The sequence below is a fragment of the Astatotilapia calliptera genome, chromosome 16, assembly GCF_964374335.1.
Source record: "Astatotilapia calliptera chromosome 16, fAstCal68.1, whole genome shotgun sequence".
Classification (NCBI taxonomy): Eukaryota; Metazoa; Chordata; class Actinopteri; order Cichliformes; family Cichlidae; genus Astatotilapia; species Astatotilapia calliptera.
This window is the reverse complement of record NC_137437.1, coordinates 12,630,696-12,656,553: the sequence shown is the minus strand read 5'-3', so window position 1 is coordinate 12,656,553 and position 25,858 is coordinate 12,630,696. Positions and strand designations below refer to the sequence as shown.

At 41.0% G+C, this 25,858-nt stretch overlaps 1 protein-coding gene across 4 annotated transcripts; it reads left to right on the top strand.

Annotated features, from left to right (window-relative positions):
- The first annotated feature begins 5,601 nt into the window (after positions 1–5,601).
- LOC113008161 (solute carrier family 22 member 4-like) lies at positions 5,602–23,875 on the top strand. Of its 4 annotated transcripts, none has more exons than XM_026145377.2 (11): positions 5,602–6,930; positions 7,849–8,067; positions 9,157–9,260; positions 16,714–16,868; positions 18,592–18,763; positions 20,027–20,153; positions 20,233–20,333; positions 21,299–21,513; positions 22,223–22,405; positions 22,604–22,739; positions 23,378–23,875. In XM_026145377.2, exons 1-11 carry the CDS (start codon positions 6,721–6,723, stop codon positions 23,478–23,480), a joined length of 1,725 nt encoding a protein of 574 aa, XP_026001162.2. In that variant the 5' UTR covers positions 5,602–6,720; the 3' UTR covers positions 23,481–23,875. The 4 variants fall into 4 exon arrangements, with proteins under 4 accessions (XP_026001162.2, XP_080146758.1, XP_080146759.1 ...); XM_080290632.1 differs by having other exon boundaries at positions 5,604–6,930; positions 18,592–18,652; XM_080290633.1 differs by lacking the exons at positions 5,602–6,930; positions 7,849–8,067; positions 9,157–9,260; positions 16,714–16,868 and adding an exon at positions 9,359–10,388.
- Positions 23,876–25,858: the final 1,983 nt, after the last annotated feature.

The following is a 25,858-nucleotide window of genomic DNA, read 5'->3' as shown; positions in this document are numbered from 1 at the left end:
GTGCTCTAATTATTTATTTTACATTGTGTGTTGTATATATTTACCTAAAGCTTTTTCTTGATTTTTCAATAACTGCTTAAATTAAGACTTTTGGTCCATTTAGCACTCTGGTCCAGGGATGGTTATCTCAAGGTGCACGATGAACCCATTAGCTTTTAAAGCTTTCTTTGGCCTTCATATTACCTTTTTTCTTCATCACTCAAAGGTCCACTTCTTGGCTGTTTTCTGAACCTCCAGCTACATCTCAGAGCTTTGGGTGAGGTGTGTTTTTGTGTTTTTCACTTGTTCTTTATAGTCCAGCTCTGTTACCCAGGATAATAAAAATAGACTTGATCTAGGAGCAGAGAAAAATCTGTGTTGTCAAACCCACTGAGTGTGTGAATACACGCCAGCATCGCAGGATATTTATCCAGTCTTCCAAGAACAACAGGAAAGTGAAAATTATGCCATCCAGAAGAGCTAAAATGTTTTTTTGGCCACAAAACCTTGAGTAAAAACACGACTTTACCCCGGCTTGCTTAATATGTGATACACAGAGGGGCCTGTTTTTTTGGCTTTAACTTGTTCTACGTGCTTCGTTACTTATTCAGTTTTAATGAGTAACAATAGTCAAATCCTGTCTTTAACCTCCTAAGACCCGAACTCTTCCACGACATGCATTTTTAATTTCTCTTTGATATTTGGGCTGATTGGGACCCGATGAATGTAAAAACAAAGAATTACCAGATTTTTATTTTTTTTTTACCTGATTTTTGTTTCTAAGAAAAATGAGAGCCACATATGAGGATATTCATTTAAAATTTCGATAGACCATTGGCAGTATAATGTCCTCGTAAGTGGATATCAGGCCCCTGTACACCAAAATTGAATATTTTGGTCTAAATAAGCCAAAATGTGATGTCCACATATGTGGACGCCAGGTCCTAGGAGGTTAAACTAACTGTTGCTGAATTTCTGTGCTGCCTGATAAACAAAGAAGAACAACATTCAGAATGACGTTCGTATGTTTTCTTTTTTCTTTGTTGACGGGGTGGTTATTTATCTTGTTTTGGTGCAAAGCTTTGAGGCTCGATGAAAAAATGATCAATTTAAAGTACACTTTTCATCTTGTGTATGTTTCCTACATTTAAATTATGTTGTTGTAATGTCTGGGTGCTACGGTGCTGTCGCATTTGCTGATTTATGTAAGCATTAATCGTTTTTTTTTTTTGTTTAATTTAATTCAATTTTCCGTTTCAGTCATTCAGGTCATGTGATGAAGCTTTAAGGAGACGTGGTTGAAGGATGTGGGGAAAAAGCCTTTTAGAGGGCCTTTGAGCAAGCATTATCACACAAACTGTTCACAGGGTCCCAGATGAACTTTTAATGCTTTAATATGTTTGTTTTTCTGTCCAACACACTGAGCACTGGAGCCTCTAGAGGGCAGTAGCAGGACTTTTGGCTGTCAGTCTGGTGTACTGCTAGCAGATAGCTTCTTTTAGCACTTTTAACCTTCAGGTTATTGTTTTCACAGTTGCACTGGAAACCAGAGAAAATGTTAATGTTACTAATGATGTCATGGTGTCTCCTCATCAAACTGTATAACAAATACTCTGATGTAACGCGATGTCAGAGGAAAGCAGTCAGATACTGTGCAGACAGGTCTACCTGAGGAACACGTGCCCGCTCAGGTAAAAGGCAGCATGTGATTGGTCAGATTAACACTGGTGTCAGTCTTAATGACTTTGGAGTTGAAGGATGGGTTCATATTTTATTTGCAGCAAGTACGGACAACATTATCAACGACACTGAGCAATGCCTCACAGACATGTGATTTCTGTGTTACAGTAGACTTGAGGAAATGTGAACCCATCCTTTAATGGTAAAAGTGGTCTACTACTGGATAAATGTGCTCATTTTCTTAAAACTTTACATTAATTTCTTCTACAGGGTTATTGGGTGATGTAAACATCAGAAGCGCAGCATGTGGTGGCCTTCACATGATAGCCTGGTGGCAGCATTGTCTGTGTCCTCTATGCTTTGTTGGGAACTCTTCCATAGCTTCACCTTCTTGAGCTAGTCTTGGCTGCTGTAGCTCCTCATTGGCTTTCTTTAGTCCTTTGACCTTGAAGTTAGTCTTTTGTAGGAAATTCCACATGGATGTTGCCCACAGCAGCTGACTTTAGTCTAGAAATGAGGACGCACACTATACTTTGGAAATGGCCTCAACAACCAGACACTGGAACCTGGCTTGTTGCAGTTCATGGGAAGTTTTTGTACATCTAGATAGGTTAGAGTGTGATCCTTACTACCTCTTTAAGCTTCTTTATGAGGTCTGAATTCTTTTCTGTCAGTCAGAAGCTTGAAGTCAGAAGTGGAGGACAGTGGAAAACTAGCTTTGACCCTCTGGAAGTCTGTTTGTGGTGTCTGTGAGGACCTTATCATCCCACCACCTACGGCGCTTTTTGACATCCAGTTAAGATGTTGCTCAGGCTGCATGAGCCTGGCTGACACCGCTTGCAGGATGCATCCTTTTCCTTGTCTCAGGCAATAAAGCTGCTTGGGATTGGAAAGAGGTTAGTCACAGCACACATAAGGAAGTCCAGCATGCCCTGCTCACAGCCCCAGAGCTCCTTCCAGGACTGCAATGGCTCTACTGCTTCAAACCTATCCTCATATTGCATTGGGTGTTAACACCTACTGACTCTATGTGTTAGTCTTCTTTTTAAACTCTCAGCAGCATGAGTTGCCTCTTGACTTTGGCTTTGTTAGACCTGACCAATGATTTTCTAGTGTTTCAAATATTCTTCTGCCTCCCTCACTGCTTGAAACAGTAGTGCTTATTAAAGGATGGTTTCTTTCTCTTTGGTTTTTGGAGGTTATCTCTGGTTTCATATACTTAATTAGAAATTTAGCACATTTAGAAATGATCAATAGCTAACACGAGCACATTTACAGCATTGGTGTGAATGTCACTACGCTGTTTTTATGTAAATACTTTTGTTGCCATGGCAAGAAAAAAGCACACCAGGCCTCACAGCTAAAAGACTGTATCAGAAAGAGAAACATGAGCAGAAAAAGTCAGTAACCCTCACATTTGGAAATCGTCATCGTCAATATTGAATTTTCTGTGTTTTCAAGTGGTCAGTATTTTAAATGTCTTCCTGCCTCTTCCTGAAGAACTTGAAGCCTCTCAGTCTTCCAGTAACAAACAAACAGTTTGTGTGTGTGTGTGTGTGTGTGTGTGTGTGTGTGTGTGTGTGTGTGTGTGTGTGTGTTTTCTATGCAGTAACTGATCTCACAGCTCAGTAACTTACTTCAGTTCTTGTGTGTCAAATCTGTGTTAATGATGGCTGTCTGACTCTTCTACATCAAATCAGCTGTTCTCAACTTCCTGTCCCATGATGTCATCAGGGTGCAATATTGAACTGATCAGATGCTGCTTTTCTCAGCACTTAAGGCTTGGTAGACTTTACATTCGGGGGCCTGTAGTTGCAACACTGGTATGAATTAAACTGGGATGCACTGTTTAAATGGTGAGTGTGTTTGTGTTTGAGTGTGTGTGCATTCTTGGAATAAATGTTGACTATTTGCTTTCAACAAAAGAGCCCATTTCCATGAACATCAATGTCATGCAAACAGTGAAGTAAATTAAATGTTTAAAGGAGCGGTTCACCCAAACTACTACACACAGGGCTTCTTCTTTTTCTTTTTAAGCATCTCATATATTTGAGATAACTACAAAACATAGTTTGGTGGAGTGTTATATGTGTTACTTGTCAATTTTCGCCAAATATATTTTAAAAGCGCATTCAGGTTTGAAAGTGGGAAGGAAAAACTGGTGACGCACACGGTTCAGCTTCGATACATTTAGCCAGCCCTCTTCATTCAAATCCTTCACGGTTGACCTTGAATGGAAATGTTTGAAGTGCGCTCAGAGATGAATGTGAAAGATGTCTCCCTTTATATTCCAGTCTTCCTGCTTTAGAGAACCCTTGTCAGCTTCTTTTTTTAACGAAAATTGTTTATTATGATGTGAATATGCAAATTATATTATGCAACATTTCTCTTATTTTATTCCTGTAAAAAATTGTTTTCATTAAAAACTGCTGTATATCCTACATCAGCCGTGTTTATTCTTTTTGAAGTAAAAGAAGACTTCGATGAAGAAACGCTGTCACACAGACCCTACGCAACACTGAATTATGACCAAATGTTTTTGTTATATATACCTATGTTAGTCATGATGCTTTAAAGCAGCACTGTGTAAAACAGTCCTGCTGAAAGCTAACTCACGTGGGTCAGCAGAGTGGTTTTACTCTCCCTGCAGTTTTTTCCAACAGTAGAGTCCATCTGTTTTCTTTTGATTGTGCAACATGAAATCAGATACTTGAACTAAGCTATTTAAAAAACATTTTGACATAGGCATGATCTAATGATCATCAATATGTGCTTGTAGGCACTTTAATTTCCTGCTTTCGTCGCTGATCAAACATAAGTTGTTTTGGCACGTAAACTCAGCGTCAGGTGAATGAAGTCAGGACATCATCCTGAAGTTACCCTTTCTCACACAGCAGAGATACCACTCTGTTTGGTTTATGTCAGGGTGCTGCTGGGTACAGCACGTAGGAGGCAGACTAGCTCAAATGCAAATGGATGGACTTTGGTGGGTTAAAGACTGTTCCATCTGAATGCACCTGCTCATTTGAATTTTCATACACTCATCCACTGGGCAATGCCGTTGTCAAAGTTCAGGTCTGGATGTTTGAAAACAGATAAGTCAGCCTCTAAAGGTTTATTTTTAAATTTTTATTATTAAAACACCTCCCAAAATCCACTGACAAAACCTGAGTGCTTTCTTTCTAACATTCACTGTCTGATGAACACATCAGATGACAAAAATGTTTGTACAGATATATACAAATATACAAAATATTTAAAATCATGAAGAGGCTTTAGTGTCTGTTTTCTGAGCTTGGTTTGTCTACATGACAGCAAGGCGTTTAGCCTAGAAGAACTGCCAATTCAGATCCTGGTAGTGGAGCTAGTGTGTAAAACAGACATTCTGCATGAAGCGTCCTAGTGCTTGCTGAACATCTTATCTTCCTCTTCTTTTTTTTTTTATTTAACAATTTTGTTGATTAACATGTTTGGTTCTTGAGGTTCTCCTGTATCCTGTTGAATCACCCAACCTCATATAATGCACTTGTTCCATAATATGGTGTTGGGACACAGTGACTTCTTTCATCCAAACTTGGGTTTGTGTCCAAACATCTGTCTGGAGACATCTTCCTCTCTACTTTAATGCCCAAACTTCTGAAGGCCATGAGAATGGACCATAAAACCCCTGCACCCAGCTTCCACCAGCAGACACCTGGCTCACCATCCTGTCTACTCACAGCTGGTGATCAGTCCAGTGTCCTTGGAGAGCTTTCTTTCAGCAGCTTTGCACAAGCTCCAGAAACACGGATTGCTCATCTGATTCAGACAGATGAAACCAGACAAAAACGTCTGGTTGCAGGGTGATTAGGGAACTTCAGCTGCTGTTCGAGGTTGACCGATACCTGCCAGGCTCTTGCTGAGGTCAGGATGCCTGCAGATGGTCATTTGTCACTGTTTGGATTGCTTGTGTTTTCTGATTGCTCCAGCGATGGTCCTCAGGACCTGATAGTCCCTTTGTTGTGTTGGGATGTGTGGGCATCTTGCTTTAGAACAATGAATCCCAGAAGTGTTGAAGAAAACATGTTGAAGAGAACAGATGTTCTGTTGCAAATTCAAACTGTGCCACATGTTTCTGAGGTTCATCAATGTTACTGTTCGGTAACATTGCAGGGCATCTATGAAGAACAGCAATCAGCAGCTTTACTGTGGACTGACAAACACCAGAGTCATTAAATCGTTCAACTTCTCTCTTTTTTTTTTTTTTACGTAATATTTACAGTTAATCTTAAAAACAACCTACTCAAAGGGACCATCTGGCACTGTAAGTCATCTGGTTTGATGACAATAGGCGAAACCCTAACCCTGTACTTGGAGACACACAAAAAGTAGCAACAACAAATTACAAATTTGATAAAACATGGTTAGAGTCAGGATCATCACTGATAATAACCTAGTGCTCAGAGAGTTAATGTAGTGTGTTTTTTTATTATTTCAAATTGAATGTCCTGAACCAAAGAACCTGATTAAAAAAAAAAAAAAGAATAAATTGCAACTGTCTAAATGCTGCACTCGCTCTGCTTAGACCTTTCACCTGTAAAACAGGCACTTTGTCTCTTCCTCAGCTGCCTGCTTTCTCTCTCTCTCTCTCTCTGGTATGATGAGTTGTCATGAGTAGCTTCAATGTGAAGTCAGATTTTTAAGGAGGAGAATGAGAGGAGTTAGAGGTGGAGTTCTTTTTTCTTGCCAGGGATAAAAGTTTTGAAGCAGCAGCGAGCTCCTCCAGACGGAAGCTGACACTGATACTACACTGACAATAACTCTATCAAGTCAGCCACGATATATTGCACTCAATGCAGCAGTAGCTGAGGATTTTTTCTCTTTGACGCAACACAAGTGATTTGCACATATTTTAATTTGGCCTCCTTATTGGTATTTTTTTTTTTTACCACTTGTATGCACATTATTGTGACAGTATTAATGTTTTTTTAATCATTTGTGACTGAATTTCTTCAGTGACAATACACTAAAGGCTGAGAAGTAACAAGCAGAGTGAACTAGAATACAACAGAGGCCAGTAAAATGCAGGATTATGAGGCATCCATCTCATTTCTTGGGACGTGGGGCCGGTTTCAGATGAAAGTCTTCTTTTTGCTGTGTGTCACCTGTCTTCCTGCCGGGTACAACATCCTGTCTGTCATCTTTCTGCTGGCTACCCCCCCACACCAGTGTTACATCCCAGCACACAGGAACCTGAGCCAGGACTGGATGCAGGCCAGCATCCCACTGCAGGTAAGAACTGAATGATTCTGGATGTAATTCACAGAGTAGTCAAAAACAATCACTCATTCACACACAATCTTTATAGTCATCTGTGTCATTTCTGTCAGTGCAGATGAATTTTACCTGTTTACACAGTTGTTGTGGGTCTGATGGTTGCTGCTAACAAACATGACAAAAGCCCTTTATTCTGCCCACTGCTCCTCTGCTGTTTGCAGCTGTAGTTGAATTACTTTGTTGTAATATAAGCGTGAGAGAGCCTCGCACTAAAACAGTCAGCTCACCTAAATCTGCAACAAGATATCCAAGTCATTTACCCCTGCTGGTCTCTTGCACTGCACAAGCTCATGACGGTTACTTTGTCAGTAACATGTTGTCCTCACGTTTGTTCATTTTTCTTCAACTCCCACACACATATCAGCACAGAGGAGGTAAAGTAACTATTGTTCGCAAAGCAGTGAAACTGATATTTAAGAAGCTACACATGCAAGATTTCGTTCTCAGCTGTTCTCAATGAAAACTGTTATCAGCAATGAGACAAGGGTGGACGGAGCGCTCAGATCTCTCACAGTAAAACAATGAAAAACTACAGCAGGGGCGTGTGGCTGCTGTTGCTGTTATGTCACACCAGACAATAATTGAAATTGTGCTGATGCATAAATGTAGAGGAAAGAAAATAATAACAATTTAACAATAAAAGTTTAAGCATTCACATTGTGTGTGTGTGTGTATATATATATATATATACACACACAATGTGAAGGCAATGTGAAACTTTACTTTATATCGGTGCTCTGGATCCAGCTGTGATCCTCACTTTTGTCAGAACTGGTCTAACCTGAACTGATGTAGCCTGCTCTGGCACATGTCACCTCCCTGCTGCTGCAGTGCAAGTTGGCAATAACAAATATATTGTTTCCTGCTCAACAGGTGGCTGGGCAGCTGGAAAGAAGCAGTTGTAGCCGGTATGAGCTGGACCTGGTGCAAAACCTGTCTGAGCTGGGAATCAGACCCAACCTAGGCCAGATCTACAACTATTCTGCACTCGGAGCAAGCGCAGGGGTCATGCTGTCCAGCCTGAAGCAGGAGGAGTGCAAAGATGGATGGATCTACAGCACAGAGCACTACGAGTCGACTGTAGTCACTGAGGTACTGTTACTGTCTAAATGATATTGTTCAGATCCAAGTCTCCCTGGATCACAAAGGACTTCCTGGTTAAATTATATAGTGGCCTGCGAGCTTGCTGAGTCTCCTTCCAGTTGCAGGTTACATTCGCCTGTTTGCTTTATATTCCAGTGTACGCGTTCGATATTTTATGTTTTTATGCCTGCTTCAGAATATCTATTTTATTTTATTTATTTATTTAGGACAGTGCATGTTAATGAACATAAATGTAAAAAAAAAATGACATGAATGTAAACATGCCAGATTATAGCCAAAGGCTAATTTCCATCTGTTGTCCTTAAACATAAAAAAAAAATAGACATAATAATTCATAAAAATTCATCATTCATTCATAATAAAAACTCCATCACCAAACTCACACATACACACCATTCTGTTCCCAAATAAAACATTAAAACTATACAACTCATACATGATCACACACTTGATTTGTCCATAACCCGTTTTTAACCTTTGCCTTAAACAAATTGAGTGTAGAGCATTCTCTAACTGGTTGAGGAAGACTGTTCCACAGATGGCCTCCCTTAACAGAGAGGACGTTCTGCCCAAATGCTGTCCGTCTGTGGGGTATAAACAAGTCTCCTCAGATTGTAGCTTGAGTGGTCCTGTCTGAGCTTTCTTTATGCCTAATGAACTGCTTTAGTGGTGGTGGAGCAAGGGAGTGTAAGACTTTATATATTAATTAAACACAATCTTTTAAGTTTCACTAAGTTATTGAAGTTCAGTAATTTATGTTTTTTTTTAACACATGACAGTGGTGGTGGGAAGTTGGTTTTTTGTCAAGTAGTTTTAAACTTTTTATAAATGTTTTCAATAGTTTTAAGTGTTGTTGGACAAGCAAGTGACCAGGACGTCAAACAATAGTCCATATGAGAGATGATCATTGAGTAAAAATAAGTTTTTGCAACATTCATATTTAAATTATTACGTATATGATTAAAATTTCCATTATTAAATTTAAGTACCTGGGACACTTTATTTATGTGACTCTTGAAGGATAATGTTGGGTCTAGAATGACCCCAGGATATCTATATGTTTTCCTTGTCTTCTAGTTTAACCTTGTGTGTGGCAACCGGTGGAAACAGCTACTGACCTCTCTCATCTACTTTCTGGGAGGACTTTGTGGCTGTTTCCTCTCTGGACAGCTATCTGACCGGTAAATTTACAGTTCAACAATTCTCTAAAGTTATAGTCTCTAAAGTTAGCATAAATGCAATGTTTTTCATTAAAACATGTCTGCTAGTTAGCTGTGAGCTAGCTCATGTAGCACTTGGTAAAGTGTAAAGCTAAAATATGTCCAAAACATTGCATAAATCTGTTGGTATTTGTGTTATTCAACTATATGTTTGGATTTTTGGCTGCTACATGTTTTTCCACCAGTAGGGGGCAGTCACGAAAAAAGAAAAACTATGTTCGAAAAAGGAAAAGAAGAAGAGTGTATTTTTGGGCTCTGTATGTGAAAGCCACGGTTCTGAAGTACCCAAATAAACTCGGTTCTGCTGTTTACACCAAGTTGTCCTGGAGTGGTGTAACATTTTGGAGGTTCCACCGAGATAGTTTTTGGGACTACTTCACACAGAGGAACACAGTAAAGGAGCGTGACAGAGCAAAGGAGCTAATGCTAACGGATTGCGACAGTCTAGCTAATGCCACGGAAACTGTGTTTTCTCCGGTCGGATACACTGAGAGAGTTTTACTCGTCTTAGTTATCTTTCAAGCATGTCTGTGAACCGTGAAGATTTTTTGTTGGAATTGGAGCAGAAGTTATGTGGACTTTCTTTGGAAGAACTGCTCAGAGTATGTGAACTATGTAATATTACAGAAAAGGGCAGCAAAGAAATACAAAGCAAATCTCGCAGAGCTCTCGTTAAGCTTATTAGCCAGTTTTGTGAACGAGAAGAGCTTTTACAGCGAGAGGATGAAGGCATGTCGGTGCTTCTGGAGCTAAATGATGTGCTGGTTTTGCTGGTGGAGGCGCGGTCAGCGGCTGTCGGCGCAGGAGCGGTGGTCCGGTCTTCATCTTCAGACAGAGCGGAGATGACGGTGGAGGCTGTGCACGAGGAGCAACTGGCAGCGGCGCGGGCACCTCCGGAGCAGCGGACAGGGCCGATGACATCGCTAGAGCATCAGGCGGCTCAAGGGACATCAGCGGAGCAGCAGGTGGCCATGAGGACGTCGCTGGACGGCGAAACACAGCGCAAGGGGAGAGACTGTATTGGCAACAGCTGCTGTAATGTTTCATCAGGTGGATTCAGAAAAGACTTCAGGATAAGTGGACATGTGAGTGAGTCTACAGCTAAAGACACGCTGAGTTTCAGTAGCTTAGAGCACCAGATGGAAAGCGGCTTAAAAACGGGCTACTCTGAAGCTGTCATACGTGCCATCAGTCCTGGGTTAAAACTAAGGAGCTATTTGGAAGGGAAAGAAGATCTCACATTGACCAGCCTGAGACAAGTTCTAAAAGCCCATTATGCAGAAACGGATGCAACAGTACTGTACCAGCAATTAACCAAAGCTACACAGGGGGCAAATGAAACACCACTTGAGTTCCTGATTAGAGTGCTGGATTTGCGTCAAAAAATCCTTTTCGCATCTGAGCGCACCTAGTCTAGCCTAAAGTATAACAAAGAACTTGTTCAAAGTCAATGTTTTCAGTCCATTAGAACGGGTCTTCTAAATGACAATGTCAGAGCAGAAATGAGAGCATATTTGCAGGATGAAAACTGTAGCGATGAACTCTTATTAATGAAAATGCAAACAGCCCAGTACAATGAAAGTGAGAGAGCATTAAAGGCAAAAGCCCACAGGTCATTTAGAACAGGACTAAATGTAGTTGAGCAGAATGTAGCGCTTACTGATCCCCGCACAAGCCAGCCTGACACAAAACTGGCTAAAACCCTCAAAGATAACTCCTTATTTGCAAAAATTGAGGAAAGTAACTCAGCAATTAGGGAACTCACAGGACAGGTAGCTTCACTAGTGCAAACTGTCCAACGAGATAGAAGTGGTGATGGTGGTAGACAAGTCAGGGCGTACAGAAAGGCAGCTCAGAGACCAAAAAGGCGATGCTCTGCATGTCAACAAGAAAACAGGGACTGTGACCATTGTTTCAAATGTGGCAGTGACTCTCACTGGGCAAAGGGATGTAAAGTAAGGGGAGCTCAGAAGCAGGAAAACTGGGCGGGGCTGTGACTGCGGGACAAGCCACAGCTTTACCACCAATGTCCCAATGTGATAACATTCCCAAGGCCCAAAGCTTATCTCTAGCATCACCAACTGACTCAGGAAATCCTAAAATTAGGAACCAACCCCCAAACGTGTTAAATTTAAGTACCAAAAAAAGAAAAGTAGCACAGCTCGTGGGCAGAAAGTGTCTAGTATGGTGTAGAATGAATAACTGCAAAACACAGGCACTGTGGGACACGGGAGCCCAAGTTTCAATAATGAGTGCATGCTGGAAATCAGACAATTTACCTCACTTAGAAGTTCACCCCATCAGCGATTTACTAAGTAAGGATGAACTTTTAGACTTGAGAGCTGTAAATGGATCTGAAGTCCCTTTCCAGGGTTGGGTAGAAGTTAGTCTTAGCCTTTGTGATTCGAGAGGAAAAGCTGTAGCTCAGAATGAGGTTCGGGTTCCAATCCTAGTAAGTCAGGATGTGATGCAAAAACCAATAATAGGGTTTAATGCTATTGAGGAACTGATAAAAAAAGACACTACTCAGTCCAGTGAAAGCTTGTCTTTACTCAGAAACTCTCTAAGAGTAGGATCAAGCAAAGCAGAAGCACTGTTGAACCTTATCCACACCACCAGTAGCGAGATAGTTACTTATCCTATCAGATCAGGACGCAAAGCTATTGTCGTACCGAGTGGACAAATGTACGGCGTTAGTTGTTCCATCAAAACAGACCTAAAGGTAAAAAGTGAAATGCTTTTTGAGCCAGATGAAAACTTGTCTTTAGATGAGGGTCTGAAATCTAACTGCCAGTTGCTGTCTATATCAGGCAGTACCCGCAAAGTCAATATCTATGTTACTAATGCTACCAAACATGACATTGTGCTGCCACCTAAAACCCTTCTAGGTAACATAGAGAGGGTAACACATAGTTATCCTGTAAATCTCAAAGAAGCTCAGATAGGCTCGATTGTAGAAAAAGACAATCAGAACCCACCTAGCTCAGCAGAAGAGCCTTGGGAACCACCTGTCAATTTGGGCCACCTTAACACAGAACAACAGGCAGTTGTCTTGGAAATGTTAAGGGAGGAGTCAGGCGCATTTGCTAAACACAAAGAGGAAGTTGGTTACATAAAAAATTTAAAAATGGATATCAAACTCACTGATCAGATTCCTGTAGCCAAATCCTATAATGCGGTCCCACGTGCTCTCTATGATGAAGTAAAAAGTCACATTCAGGACTTGTTAAAAAAAGACTTTATTCACAAATCAACCTCACCATATGCCTCTCCAATAGTGTGTGTGAGGAGGCGGGATGGAGGCCTGAGACTGTGTGTTGATTATAGGGGCCTCAATAAAAAGACCATTCCAGACAGACACCCTATTCCACGAATACAGGAAATCCTTGATGGACTTGGCGGCAATAGGTGGTTTAGTGTGCTTGACCAAGGCAAAGCGTACTATCAAGGTGAAATCAGCGAAGACTCAAAAAAATATACCGCCTTCACAACACCCTGGGGGCTGTATGAATGGAATAGAATCCCATTTGGACTCACCAATGCACCTGCAGCTTTCCAGCGGAGCATGGAGGAAAGTTTGGAAGGCTTGAGGGACAAAATATGCACTCCATATTTAGATGATGTTTTGGTGTACAGTCAAACATTTGAACAGCATATTGAAGATTTGAGATCAGTTCTCAAACGTCAGCGGGCTTGGGGAGTAAAACTAAGACCTGATAAATGTGACTTGTTTAAAAATGAGGTCCGCTATGTGGGCAAAATCATTTCAGCAGACGGCTACAAAATGGATGACAAAGAGGTACAAGCAGTACGAGCTTTGAAGGACAACCCACCAACAAACATTAAAGAGCTGAGAAAGCTTTTAGGATTTTTAGGATACTACCGAAGCTATGTACAAGATTTTTCAAGACATGCAAAGTGCCTATATGATTTACTCTCAGTTGACCACACCCAAACACCAGCGCGGTCAGCCAAGGCGGGGCATGCTGCACCCACCCAAAAAATCATATGGAGTGACAGCCACCAAAAAGCACTAGACTATTTGGTGGATGTTTTGACTAATCCACCTGTGATGGCTTATCCTAAGTTTGAGGAACCCTTCATTCTGCACATCGATGCTTCAGAAGAAGGCCTTGGTGCAGTTTTGTATCAGAGGCAGGACAGTAAATTAAGAGTCATTGGATATGGGTCAAGAACATTAACACAAGCTGAGAGGAACTACAGGTGGCACTCAGGGAAACTTGAGTTTTTGGCACTAAAATGGGCTGTGACTGAGCGCTTTAGAGACTATTTGTTCTATGCTCCCTCAGTGACAGTGTACAGTGATAACAACCCTTTAACCTATGTTTTAGGCACAGCTAAACTGAATGCAACAGGGCACAGATGGGTTTCCGAGCTGGCTGATTTTAACATAACACTGAAATACCGACCCGGAAAAAGTAACGTTGATGCAGACTTTTTGTCCAGAACACCTTCTAGTATGGATTCATACATGTCAGAATGTACTGAGCTGTGTTCGCCTGAAGTGTTAAGCGCAGTACTGAATGCCATTGAAACACAGGAAGACAAACAACTGGATTGGATATCAGCCATAACATGCAATCCAGAAGTAAACAAAATACTTACAGAAAATCTGCCAGATGTGAGGATCACAACGCAGGAGCTATTGCAAGCTCAAAAGCAGGACCCTGCCATAGCTTATGTTCTTAACTTAAAGAGTACTGGTGCGAGTCTTGACAAGACATCAGCGCTCAAAACCCCTACAGGAAAACAGCTACTACACGAGTGGAAAAAGCTGTTTATCTCAGATGACGGGTTGCTGATACGAAAGACTGTGACTTACACTCAGATTGTGATTCCGGAATCGCACAAAGAACTGGTGTACAAACACCTTCACTGCGAAATGGGTCGCTTGGGGGTGGACCGTGTGATGAATTTGGCAAGGAGTAGGTTTTATTGGCCGAATATGTACAGAGATATTGAGTTTTTCATCACACAGGTGTGCAAATGTAATATTCAGAAAAAACCTACAGTTCAGTGTAGGGCCCCCATGTGTCACGTGCCGGCTACTGCACCCTTTGAAATGGTTTCAATAGACTATGTCCATCTCGAAAAGAGCAGGGGAGGGTATGAGTATACTTTAGTGTTACTTCACCAAGTAACAACTTCACCAAGTTTGCTCAAGCCTACCCTACACGCAACAAATCTGGCAAAACAGCAGCAGACAAAATTTTTAATGACTTTTCCTTGAAATTTGGTTTTCCTGGTAAATTACATCACGATCAAGGCAGAGAATTTGAAAACCATTTATTCAAACAGCTGCAGAAGTACACAGGAATAGCCAATTCAAAGACCACACCCTACCATCCACAGGGGAACCCAGTGGAAAGGTTTAATCGCACCTTGCTGTCAATGCTCCGGACCCTGGATGAGGAAAAGAAAGGAAACTGGAGTGACTATGTAAACAAAGTTGTGCATGCCTATAATTGCACAACTAGTGACTCGACAGGGTACTCGCCCTTTTATTTACTCTTTGGTAGACATCCACGTCTCCCTATTGATGTAATTTTTGGACTGAGTGAGACGAACAAATGCAAATCATATGAGGATTATGCTCACAAATGGCAACAACAAATGAAAGAAGCATATGACATTGCATCCAGAAACATTAAAAAGACTCTGGCAAGAGGGAAATCACATTATGACCTGAAGAGACAAAGTGCTGTACTCTCACCTGGGGACAGGGTACTTGTCAGGAACATGTCAGAGAGGGGAGGCCCGGGAAAGTTACGCTCCTATTGGGAGGATCAAGTTCACATAGTGATCTCTCAAAAGGGGGAAAACAGCCCTGTTTATGAGGTTAAGCCGGAGCGTGGTGCTGGGCGAGGCCGTATCCTCCACCGCAACATGTTAATGCCCTGTAATGCATTACCGCTTCCCACAATAACAAGAACTGAACGAAGCCACACTACACAGACACAAAAACAAAGAGACCTACAAGACGCATCGAACCATATAGAGAGCTCAGATGATGAAGAACAGTATTGGTTTCAGAGAGTGAGGCACCACCACTGTCAGCCTCAAGGGGATTTAATGGTGTCTGCACCTGCTACTGAACTGGACCAGGACCTTCAGCGAAAGAGCACGGAGCTTAGAGTGGATGCTGAAGAGTTTCAAGTAGAAATGGTGAATGGACAAGGTAACGCTGAACATGACACCTCAGCATCATCAGACACTGTTGCTTCGCCAGGTCAGCCCAGTGAAATGAACCCAGAACTGTCGGAACCGCAGCCGAGAAGATCTCAGAGGGAGAGATGTCCACGGAAAATATTGACTTATGATGCGTTTGGCCAACCAGTTCAAAGAGCAATTGGTCACAGTGTTAACCCATTGTATGCCAGTGCAGCAGCACCGCCATTCTATGACCAGTTTGGAGTACCTTGGGCAGCTCTACAGATGCCTTACTATGCAGCTTATGTGCCAGTTAGTTATTATTGAACTGTGAAAGAGTTTTTTTGAATTTAAATGATGTTACTTTTCAAAAATGTATGGGGACTTACAAGGCCTTACCAATATGGTGACACAAGTATTTGATACTTTTGGGATGGTAGCGTAAGACATTGGATCGTTATGTTTGATGAGGTTAATTGTGATTAAATGGTTACTATCTAAGTTGATAAGCTCCGGAGCACGTGATAAAGTGATAGTAATGTCTTAGAGGGTAATAATTGTATGTGGACTGTTGGAAACAACTCAGCATTGTTATAAGCCGATGCTTATCTGGTAAGAGAGTAACATGTGATTCTGTCACCTGAGGTCCAATAGTGCATCATGAAAGTGATCTTAAAGCACTGCTAAATCCTATTCCGACTTACGCCATCTCTACGTTGTCACAAGGAAAAGAGAAGTATAGTTGTTTATTTTTGTTTCTTATTGTCATGTTTCCTCAATGTTGGGACAACATTTATTTAGCAGGGGAGGAATGTAGCACTTGGTAAAGTGTAAAGCTAAAATATGTCCAAAACATTGCATAAATCTGTTGGTATTTGTGTTATTCAACTATATGTTTGGATTTTTGGCTGCTACATGTTTTTCCACCAGTAGGGGGCAGTCACGAAAAAAGAAAAACTATGTTCGAAAAAGGAAAAGAAGAAGAGTGTATTTTTGGGCTCTGTATGTGAAAGCCACGGTTCTGAAGTACCCAAATAAACTCGGTTCTGCTGTTTACACCAAGTTGTCCTGGAGTGGTGTAACACTCACACTGTACCAAATAAAATATGTTGCATTCTTGGATAGTGGTCATGCTAGCTGCTAATGCTTTATTCCTTTTAAAAAACCAAAAACATAAATATATAAAAAGAAGAACATATGTGCTCATGTGGCTGATTGCGCTTTTGTTGTATTTGTGCTAAAGGTTTGGCAGGAAGCCTGTTCTCTTTGGTGCGATTGCCACACTTAGTATCTTCAGCCTTGCTTTGAAATTTGCTCAGTCCTGGGCCGTCTTCGCTGTGCTTTTCTTCATGGTTGGCATGGGTCAGCTCACCAGCTACATAGTTCTGTTTGTATTGGGTAAGTGTGTTCTCTTGTTTTCAGGATACTACTTTCCACTGGCTGCATGCTGTACTGCTGCTTTCTTAATCAAATCTCATTGAAAAATAAACCTTTTAATCAACAACTTCTGCCTCTCGGCCTGGGGCTCGGTCACTCTGGCACAACTGGCTGCCGGCGGAGCTCACAGGCACGTCACTGCAACCCCCCCCCCCCCCCCCCCCCCCCCCCCCCCGGCTTCTGCTCCACGGCTGCTGAGTGACCCCTCATCTGGGGTTCTCCTCAGCTCTTTCTGGGACAGTGGCGCAGCTGCCCCTCTGTTGGTCTCTTGTGTTCTGGGGGCCTCTGGATGTCTGGAGTTTTGATCTCCTCCATACCTGCTTCATGCCCTGGTGGACGGGGCTGTGGCCCCCCACACCCTATAGCAGATCATTACATGAAGGAACCTTTTAAAAACAAGCGCGCTCATGCTCACAGGTGTACACACGGGTGCTCACACACACAAACTACACCCTTTTTGGCTCCTACCTCAAAGCACACTGTGTTCTGTTGATCTTATGTGCTGCACAATAATGTTTAATATTTAGTATTTACTGTTATATTCACATAGATCATCGTGATGTTGTTTATTATGTTGCTCTTTTTTTTCTTCTGCTTGTTTTCTCTTTTTTCTTTCTCAACAGGTGATCCAGGTGATTGATATATGTATTGTCACGGTTCAGTATTTTGAGTTGTTATGTTTTGGTGTGTTTTTGCATTTTGGATTCTTTTCTTATTATGATGATAATGATGATTATGACTCTATGTTTCAGTTATTCTTGTTTAGGGATTAGTTCGTAGGTTTTTTGTTCTCATGTTTATTCCAGGTTTAGTTCAGTGTCTAGTCTGTCTCTCTGTGTCGTGTCTGCGTCTTTGTTTAGTGGTGTCCTGTTTCCTGTTTTACTCTGAAGGTTCATGTTCCTGTCTTATGTCAGAGTTTCTAGCTTTGTTCCCCCTGTCTCATTAGGTCTTATTCCTCCCAGCTGTGTTCCCCTTCTGTCTCTAATTCCTTGATGACTTCCTCAGTGTATTTAAGCCCAGTGTGTCTTTGTGTCAGTGTCAGATCGTCTGTTATCCTCATCTTGTATTTTCGTAGTTTCCCCTATTGTGACACTGTGTTTCATAGCCTGCTTAGTTACTCTGTGTTTATAGTTTTTCCATAGTTCCTTCACAGAGTGTCTTAGCCTTTTTAGATTACACAGTGTTCTCTGTCTTCTTAGTTTTCCCAGTTTCAGTGTTCCCTAGTGTTTTTGTTATGCCTTCAGCCACGATAAAGGCTTGCCTTATTTTGGAAACCTAGTTCTGTCTCCACCGTGTCTGCTCTTGGGTCTACCTCATTCTTCACACCGGCGCACCCCGCCGTGACATGTATTTTTTGTCTGCTTATTTTGTTGGTTTTTGTTTTTTGCCCTTTATCCACGTCCCTCTTCCCCGCTGTTTTTCTTTCCCTCTTTCTTTCTCCCCTTTCCTTTCCCCAGTCAAATCTGTCCCGTATTTAGCAAGTGAAAATAAAATAAAATAACCAATAAAAAGTGAATCAAATAGACCATTACGGCAAGACTGGGATGGTCCATTTGGTAAAGTAAATCCGTTGGGCATCTTTCTTCACCTTTAGACAATAATTCTGATGGCAAAAGAGCCAAACGGGACAGACAAAAACAAAAAACAAAAACAACTTCTGCACTCTTGTGAAATTTCTCCACAGGTTCAGAGATCCTCGCTGGCTCATCTAGAGTTCTCTACGCCAGCATGTGTTTACCTTTCATGTATGTATTTGGTATGATGCTGCTTCCTGCTACTGCCTACTTGCTCAGAAACTGGAAACACCTGTCGCTGTTAATGGCCCTGCCTGGGCTGGCCAGCCTCCCCCTCTGGTGGTAAAATGACCTCACTACACTATCAAGATTTTTTTTTGCTGGTGACATTTTCATAGTTAGACTTAATGGAGAGTGTGCGATAGACAGAATGTTGAGGAATTTGTGTAAATGCGCTTCAGTGTAAAAAGTATTTTAGGTCATTTTCATTGCCTATCATGAGATTTTTCTTTCTGACCAAAAACATGTACGATTGTCCAACACTGATGCTTAACACCAACATTAAGCTAAATGTGTACCTTAGTGTCTGTTCGTCATCCATCCATCCATCCATCCATCCATCCATCCATCCATCACTTTCTTCCACTCATCCAGATGTCCTTTTGCTTCCTTGTTGGGGGAACCTGAGACAAAAGAGATATGTAATCTCTCTAGGTCTCCTTCATGCTGGGCATGCCTAGAAGGCCATGTTAGATGCTCATTTCTGCAAAACTGGATTTTGCTGTATGAGATCATTAAAGGGGGCAAACCCTTTAAAGTTCAGAAAATGGGTTTGGTGTGTTTGTATTCTTACCCATTCTTTCAGTCACACTTGTTTTCATAGTTGAAGGTGCAAACATAGATAAACTGGTAAACCAAAGTCTTCTGGCTCCACTCTCTGTTCACTACAAAGACCTGACATAACACACATTTTACAAGTGAGCCCACACAAATGCACTTGTCCATCTCATAGTCCATGTTCCCATCACTTGTATTCTAGATTGAGAAATACCCAAAGAAAGCAATAGTTAGTTTGAAGACAAACAACCACCAAAATGGAACTGAAGCATGGTCTCAGTCATCCCAGCCACTTCACACTCGGCTGCAAATATTATAATGAATGTGGCCTTCTGATCACATTATCTACCAACGGAGTGGACCCTCATTGCCCCAGCTCAGATCCTGATCATGAATACTGCAAACAGGATTGTAGACTCAAGACAAACCCGCTGACATCTAGCACACATTCCTGCTCATTTATTTTCAGCATGGATGTTGTATTTCTACTGTGGATCAACTAAGCAAACACTAAATGCGTGTTTGAAGTGAAACTTTATACCTTTCTTTAGCGTGACTATGCCATCTACACCTATTTGGAGTAGATTTTCACTAATTTTACAGGTGTTCTTATTGTTCTGAGATAAATTCTGAACTTATATATTTCAACAGCAACTTAATGAATAATTAACACTGTCTCCGTCTACTCAGGTAGATGTGTTTTCACCTAAGTGATGACTTGACTGATGAACTGCAGACAATCTAGATTTGTGTCTGTCTGTCCACCAGGCTGATTCCAGAGTCTCCTCGCTGGCTAGTGTCTAAAGGCCGTTTGCAAGAAGCAGAACGCTTGTTAAGGTCAGCGGCTCTGGAGAACGGAGTGGAAGCTCCTCCTGTTATCTTCCTCTCTGCAAATGTAAGGGCTTCTGACATCAACTTTGTTCCACACTGTAAACTATTGTGGCCACTGCAATGACGTTTCTCTGTCACTGTAGGTTCAACAGTCTGATAGCAAGAAGGCTGAGACCCTCAATTTCCTGGACCTCCTAAAGGCCAAAAGCATTCGAAGTGTCACACTCATACTTTGGTTTCTCTGGTGAGTTGAACCTTCTCCTCTGCAGGTGCTCTCAGGAACTGATTTCTTGCTAACTACAGTATAGCATAATTGATAGTTTCATTATTCCGGAGCAAGAACATTAAAAGGAAGTAATCCATGTTTTAAAGGTTACTAGGGAGGACATTACTAGTGACTTCTGTGGCCGCCAACATCTCTTTGGACATGCTGACATCATCAGGATGTATTTTGAACCCTTTGAACAGTCAGTGACCTTTCCTTTAGTGCCATTGATTTTTTTGCAGTTTTAGCTATTCCAGCCGACGGACCCTGCTATTGCTCATCCTGTAATGAAGCATCCATCATCCATCCAGTTGCCCCTCAAGAATTCACAAGACTCACTCCTCCTCCTACAGAATTGTTCAGAATTTAACTAAACTTACATATAATGAACATCTAATTCTGGGGTGTCAAACATAAGGCCTCAGAGCCAGAATTGGCACTGCAAAGACTACAATGTGGCCCATTGGATGACTTTATAAAATGTGAATGATGGCAGACATTTTGGACTTTTAACTGTATTTTAAGTTTTACAATTTTTCTCTACTGATAAGAGACACCCCCTGTTGTCATTCGTACAACACCCAAGTAATTAAGTAATAGGTAAACAATAACAATCAAAACATAGAGAAATTCCTGTTTTTTCAGAACTAGTACAGAACTGACCGAAAGAGGTGCTTCCCTGGTTCATCCCAGTTCAGATCAATGTGGCTGTATGTGGCCGTCCCTGATCTAATGGGTCTTCATGCAAATTGTTGTCAAGGTTCACATCACATTTGCTGTTTTAATAATCATAACCTGTGAATAGCGATAGATTGTGAGCTGGACAAGTTTCTACGTCACGTTTTGGTTTATTGATATATTCGACATTACAGCGTCTCAGTGATGCTAACAGGATTTAATTTCTCTCTCTTTTTTTTTTAAATTTGTTCTCTTGTTGTTTGCAGGCTTTCTACACATGTGACCTATTCTGGGTTGTCATTCAATATGTCTACACTCTATGGCAACCCCTTCCTGAATTACTTCTTGCTGTCAGCTGTTGAGCTACCAGCATACACTGTCAGCTGGCTAAGTGCATGCAGGCTTTCCCGCCGCCTGTCTTTTATCAGCTTCTCCCTGCTGGGGGCGCTAGCACTATTCCTCATCCAGGTCACTCTGCACAGTGAGTGAGACCACTATAATCTAGTACTCCCCCGTTGCACTTTTCTCACTCTCTTTGTGAACATAATCATTAATTCATCTAAACAATAAATATTTTGAACCCATAATTGTTTGTCTGGCCAAGCCCCAGAGTAACTTTGATTTTCTTAAGAGCCTTTTTTGGTGAGAAGCAGGACTGGACAGGTCACAAGTTCATCTCTGGGCCAATATGCCAGTAGTGCTCGAAAACACTCTTCATCAGATAATACACAAAACTGACACACAGGTACACTGCAAGCCTTTAAAGGCTCTTATCTATATCAGATATTATGACATCAACATTTTGCCTAGCAACCACCAACTACTTGGCTAAAATGACCAAGTTATAGTGCATTTATACTCCTAGTACTCCTTCTAAAAGTGTGTGTACTATGATTTTCACTTCGCGACAATAACATGTCATTTATAGCTTCAAAAGCTTTATTATGCATGATAACCCCCAAAAAACAGACAAAAATCACAGATCAAACAATAGTATAGCATGGGCATTTATAAAATATGTGTAAAATATGCCTTAAATGTTTGCAACCTGCATGCTGCTGTTGGAAAATAACATATATAGAAAATCTGGCCTGGCATTTAAGAGAGGGAAGGCTCTTTGACTATTGGTTAGTGTTTCTAAATAATTTGTTTCCATCCTCAAAAGCTTACGCTCTTTCCCCTCCCTCCAGGCCATCCAGCTCTCACCCTGTTCCTGGTGCTGCTGGGTAAATTTGGTGTTCTGGTTGGCACGGGCATTTTGTACATGTTCACTGGAGAGCTCTCTCCCACAGTCATCAGAAATACAGTGATGTCATCCTGTGCCATGCTCTCCAGAGTGGGATCCTCTATTTCCCCATACCTACTGCAGCTGGGTGAGATATTTGGGTTCAGATTATCTTTAAGGGAAGTCTTGGTGTGTTGAAAATAAGTAAAAAAAACAAAAACAACCTTAATGCTTTGCTACCTGTCTCTAAACTTAGTAAACTGACCTGCAGGTTAGTGATGCAGTTTGTAGCAGACAAAGACTGACTTCACTAATCTTGTATAATCTGCTTTGGTCTTGTCCGCAGCTGTGTTCTACGAGTTCCTGCCGTGGATGCTTGTGGGTTCTCTCTCACTTGTCAGTGTCGTGCTCTGCTTTTTTCTTCCGGAGACCTTTAGAGAGCCGCTTCCCGACACCATCGATCAGATGCAAGCAATTCAGAGGTAAGTCTGTCCAACCTTATGACTGCTCTTACTGAGGGTTGTGTTCTGTTTTCAGGGGCATATTTGAAGCGCTAATGTTCTGTACATTACCACAATAGGTTTGTAAATGAAACAACTCAGATGCAGATGAAGTGCAGACTTTCATTTTTAATTCAATGGGCTGAACAAAGCATTGCAAATGTGAGGAACGAAAGCATTTTAACACAATCCTGCGATCATCCACCACTGTTTACCACTTTCTGTCTTTCTAGCAATTTCTCAGATGGGCGTTTTATCTACTTAATTGATAATGACATAATGAAATAGCCTTTGAGCAAAGGCTCCAATTACTTTTCGTCCCTTTAAAAAAGAGGGTAGCACCTGTTAAATAGCTGAAACCCTTAAACCCTTCACCCAATTTGAATGTGGATACCCATAAATGAAAGCTGAGAGTTTATACATTATGTCCATGTCTATTATATAACTATATTTGGAACATGTTTCAGTAAAAAAATAGAACTTGTCAGTGTCCAAATATATATGGACCTAGCAATATGTAGAAAATATTGGTGTTTTCCATATAAAACAAAAAAGGCAAAAAAAAAAAAAAGCCACAAAGAATCAGCCGTACTGACGCAGCTCTTTTCATCTGCTTCCAGATTCAGGTGGCCATGTGCCTTCAAGCCACCCCAGAAGGATGACATGAAATCAGCTAAAGACCAAACGTCTCTGCCTGAGATCATCTGTTCAACGCGCTTTTAAGACTCGGACACAGAAATGAATGAAGCTGCCTTCACCAACACTACCACCAACAACAGAATGTGAAACAAAAGACCTTAGTCCATTCTGACAAGATGGTTGTACTGTTTTCTGTCTCCATCATCTTCAAAGACTGTGAGAGAAACCGTAGAATCTCCAGCAATATAGCAGCTTCTCTCTCCACATTACAGAGCAAGGGGAGCTAATACACAATGAGTGTAATTTTTTTACCTTTTAAAAGCAAAGGGGGGAAAAGTTTACCACGATGAAGGTCTAGTTTAGCGTTTTTCCCTCCATCGTTTAAAACACCCGTGCCTTTGAGATAAACGTTATTGTCAGTCATATGAATGTGAATGTGTTTAAGAAATAAAGATCAGAAAATATACATTTCAGATGAAGATTTTTGTTGCTAGATTGCAATTTTTTGGTTCAGTCCTTGGTTCAGTCCAGCAGGACATATTATCAGAAAATGACATTAAAAACTGCTCAGACACAAATAGCAATTAGCCACTGGGTATGCACTCACCAGCCACTTTGTTAGGTACACCTGTTCAATTGTGCGTTAATGCAAATATCTAATCATCCAGTGATAAGACACCAACTCAGTGCATTTAAGCATGTATACATGGTCAAGACGGTCTTCTGACATTCAGACTGAGCTTCAGAACGGGGAAGAAAGGTGATTAAAGTGACTTTGAATCTGGTGTGTTGACTAGCTGGTCTGAGTATTTCAGAAATTTCTATTGTAGGTTCTCTGCCTTACAACATAAAGACCTTTGAGTTGGCTCCTATTTAAATTAAACTGAATTGAACAGTAATTGCTGATTTACTGGGATTTTCCTGCACCACCATCTCTTGGGCTTCTAGAAAATGGTCCAAAAGAGAGAAAATATCCAGTCAGCAGCAGTTCTCAGGGTGAAAATACCGTGTTGCTGCCAGAAGTCAGAAAAGAATAGCCAGGCTGCTTTGGGCTGATAGGAAGGCAACAGTAAATCACTTGTTACAACAGGGGTGTGCACAAAAATCACATTGAACCTTGAAGCAGATGGACTACAGCAGCAGAAAACCTGAACAAGTTCCATTCCTGTGAGCTGAACAGGAATCGGAGGCAACAGTTTGCACGGATTTAAAATTGGACATCAGAAGGTTGGAAAACGTATCTTCTGAATCCCAAAACATTTAGAAGATTGGGCTAGAATTTGGAGTAAACAACGTGACAGCAAAGACCCATCCTGTCTTATCTGAATGGTTCAGGCTTGGTAATTCCAAATAAGTGGGTTCAAATGGGAACTTTAAACTGTAACATTTGTGCAGTAATTTAAATGAATCATCTTTACTCCTCTTTCTTATGTTTTGGCAAAACAAAGTACCAAGAATAGAGCTTTTGCACAGCAGTTTTGACACTTCATATGTTTAATTACATTACTTTAGGCTCTGCATAGATCAGAACTGTCATTCAAGTCAACTGTAAGGCCAAACTGTTCAGCATCAGCTTCTAAACTATAACATATCTGCAACTGATGACATGAACTGTACTACAGCACAGCTCCATCTGTCCTCAGTGGCAGCCACAGCCACCAAATTGAAATAACCCGGCATGTATTCTTTAATAGAAACATGTTCCTGGTATCATAGAAACTCCACAACACCACAAATCAACAAACATTTACACAGAGACTCAAGACTTTACCCTTCCTCTTTTAATATGTAATAAGTGAAATGTGAATGCACCTGCTGTACGTGTTTTGTTCAGTTTTAATGAGTAACAGCAGTCACTTCAGCTTCTTATTTAACGACTCCGCAGCAACTCAAATCAATGAACTTTCACACAGTTTCACATAATGGTTAATTCAGAAGTTTGTTCTTCATTGTTCTCACATGTTTCCGTGTGTTTGAAGCTGTGTATTGTCTTTTAAAACATAAGGGACAAAGAGAAAATTAAGGATTCAAATTGTTTTGACTACAAAACAGGACTTTATCCTTCCTCTTTCAATATGTGAAACATACATTCACCTGTTTTCTTTGGTTTTAACTTGTTCTACATGTTTTTCTATTTTTTTTTTTAACTTATTCAGTTTCAAGGTTCTTTATCAAACTTTGTGTGGAAACTTGTTCCTCTTAAAAAATGTTTAACCCACAAATAAAGACTCCATGACAACTCAGATCAATGACCGTTTTATACAGTTTCACATAATGATTAGTTTAGGAGTTCCACATCAGTTTATCCGGGTTTCTGTGTGTTTGAAACTTTTTAACTAACATCCTTCAAAACATAAGAGCAAAGTGATCTTATGTTTATTTATCTAAAATGCTTTTGGATAAATAAGTTTGCCCTTTAATATGTAAATCATAAAGCCAGCTGTTTTTATGTTGTCCTTTAA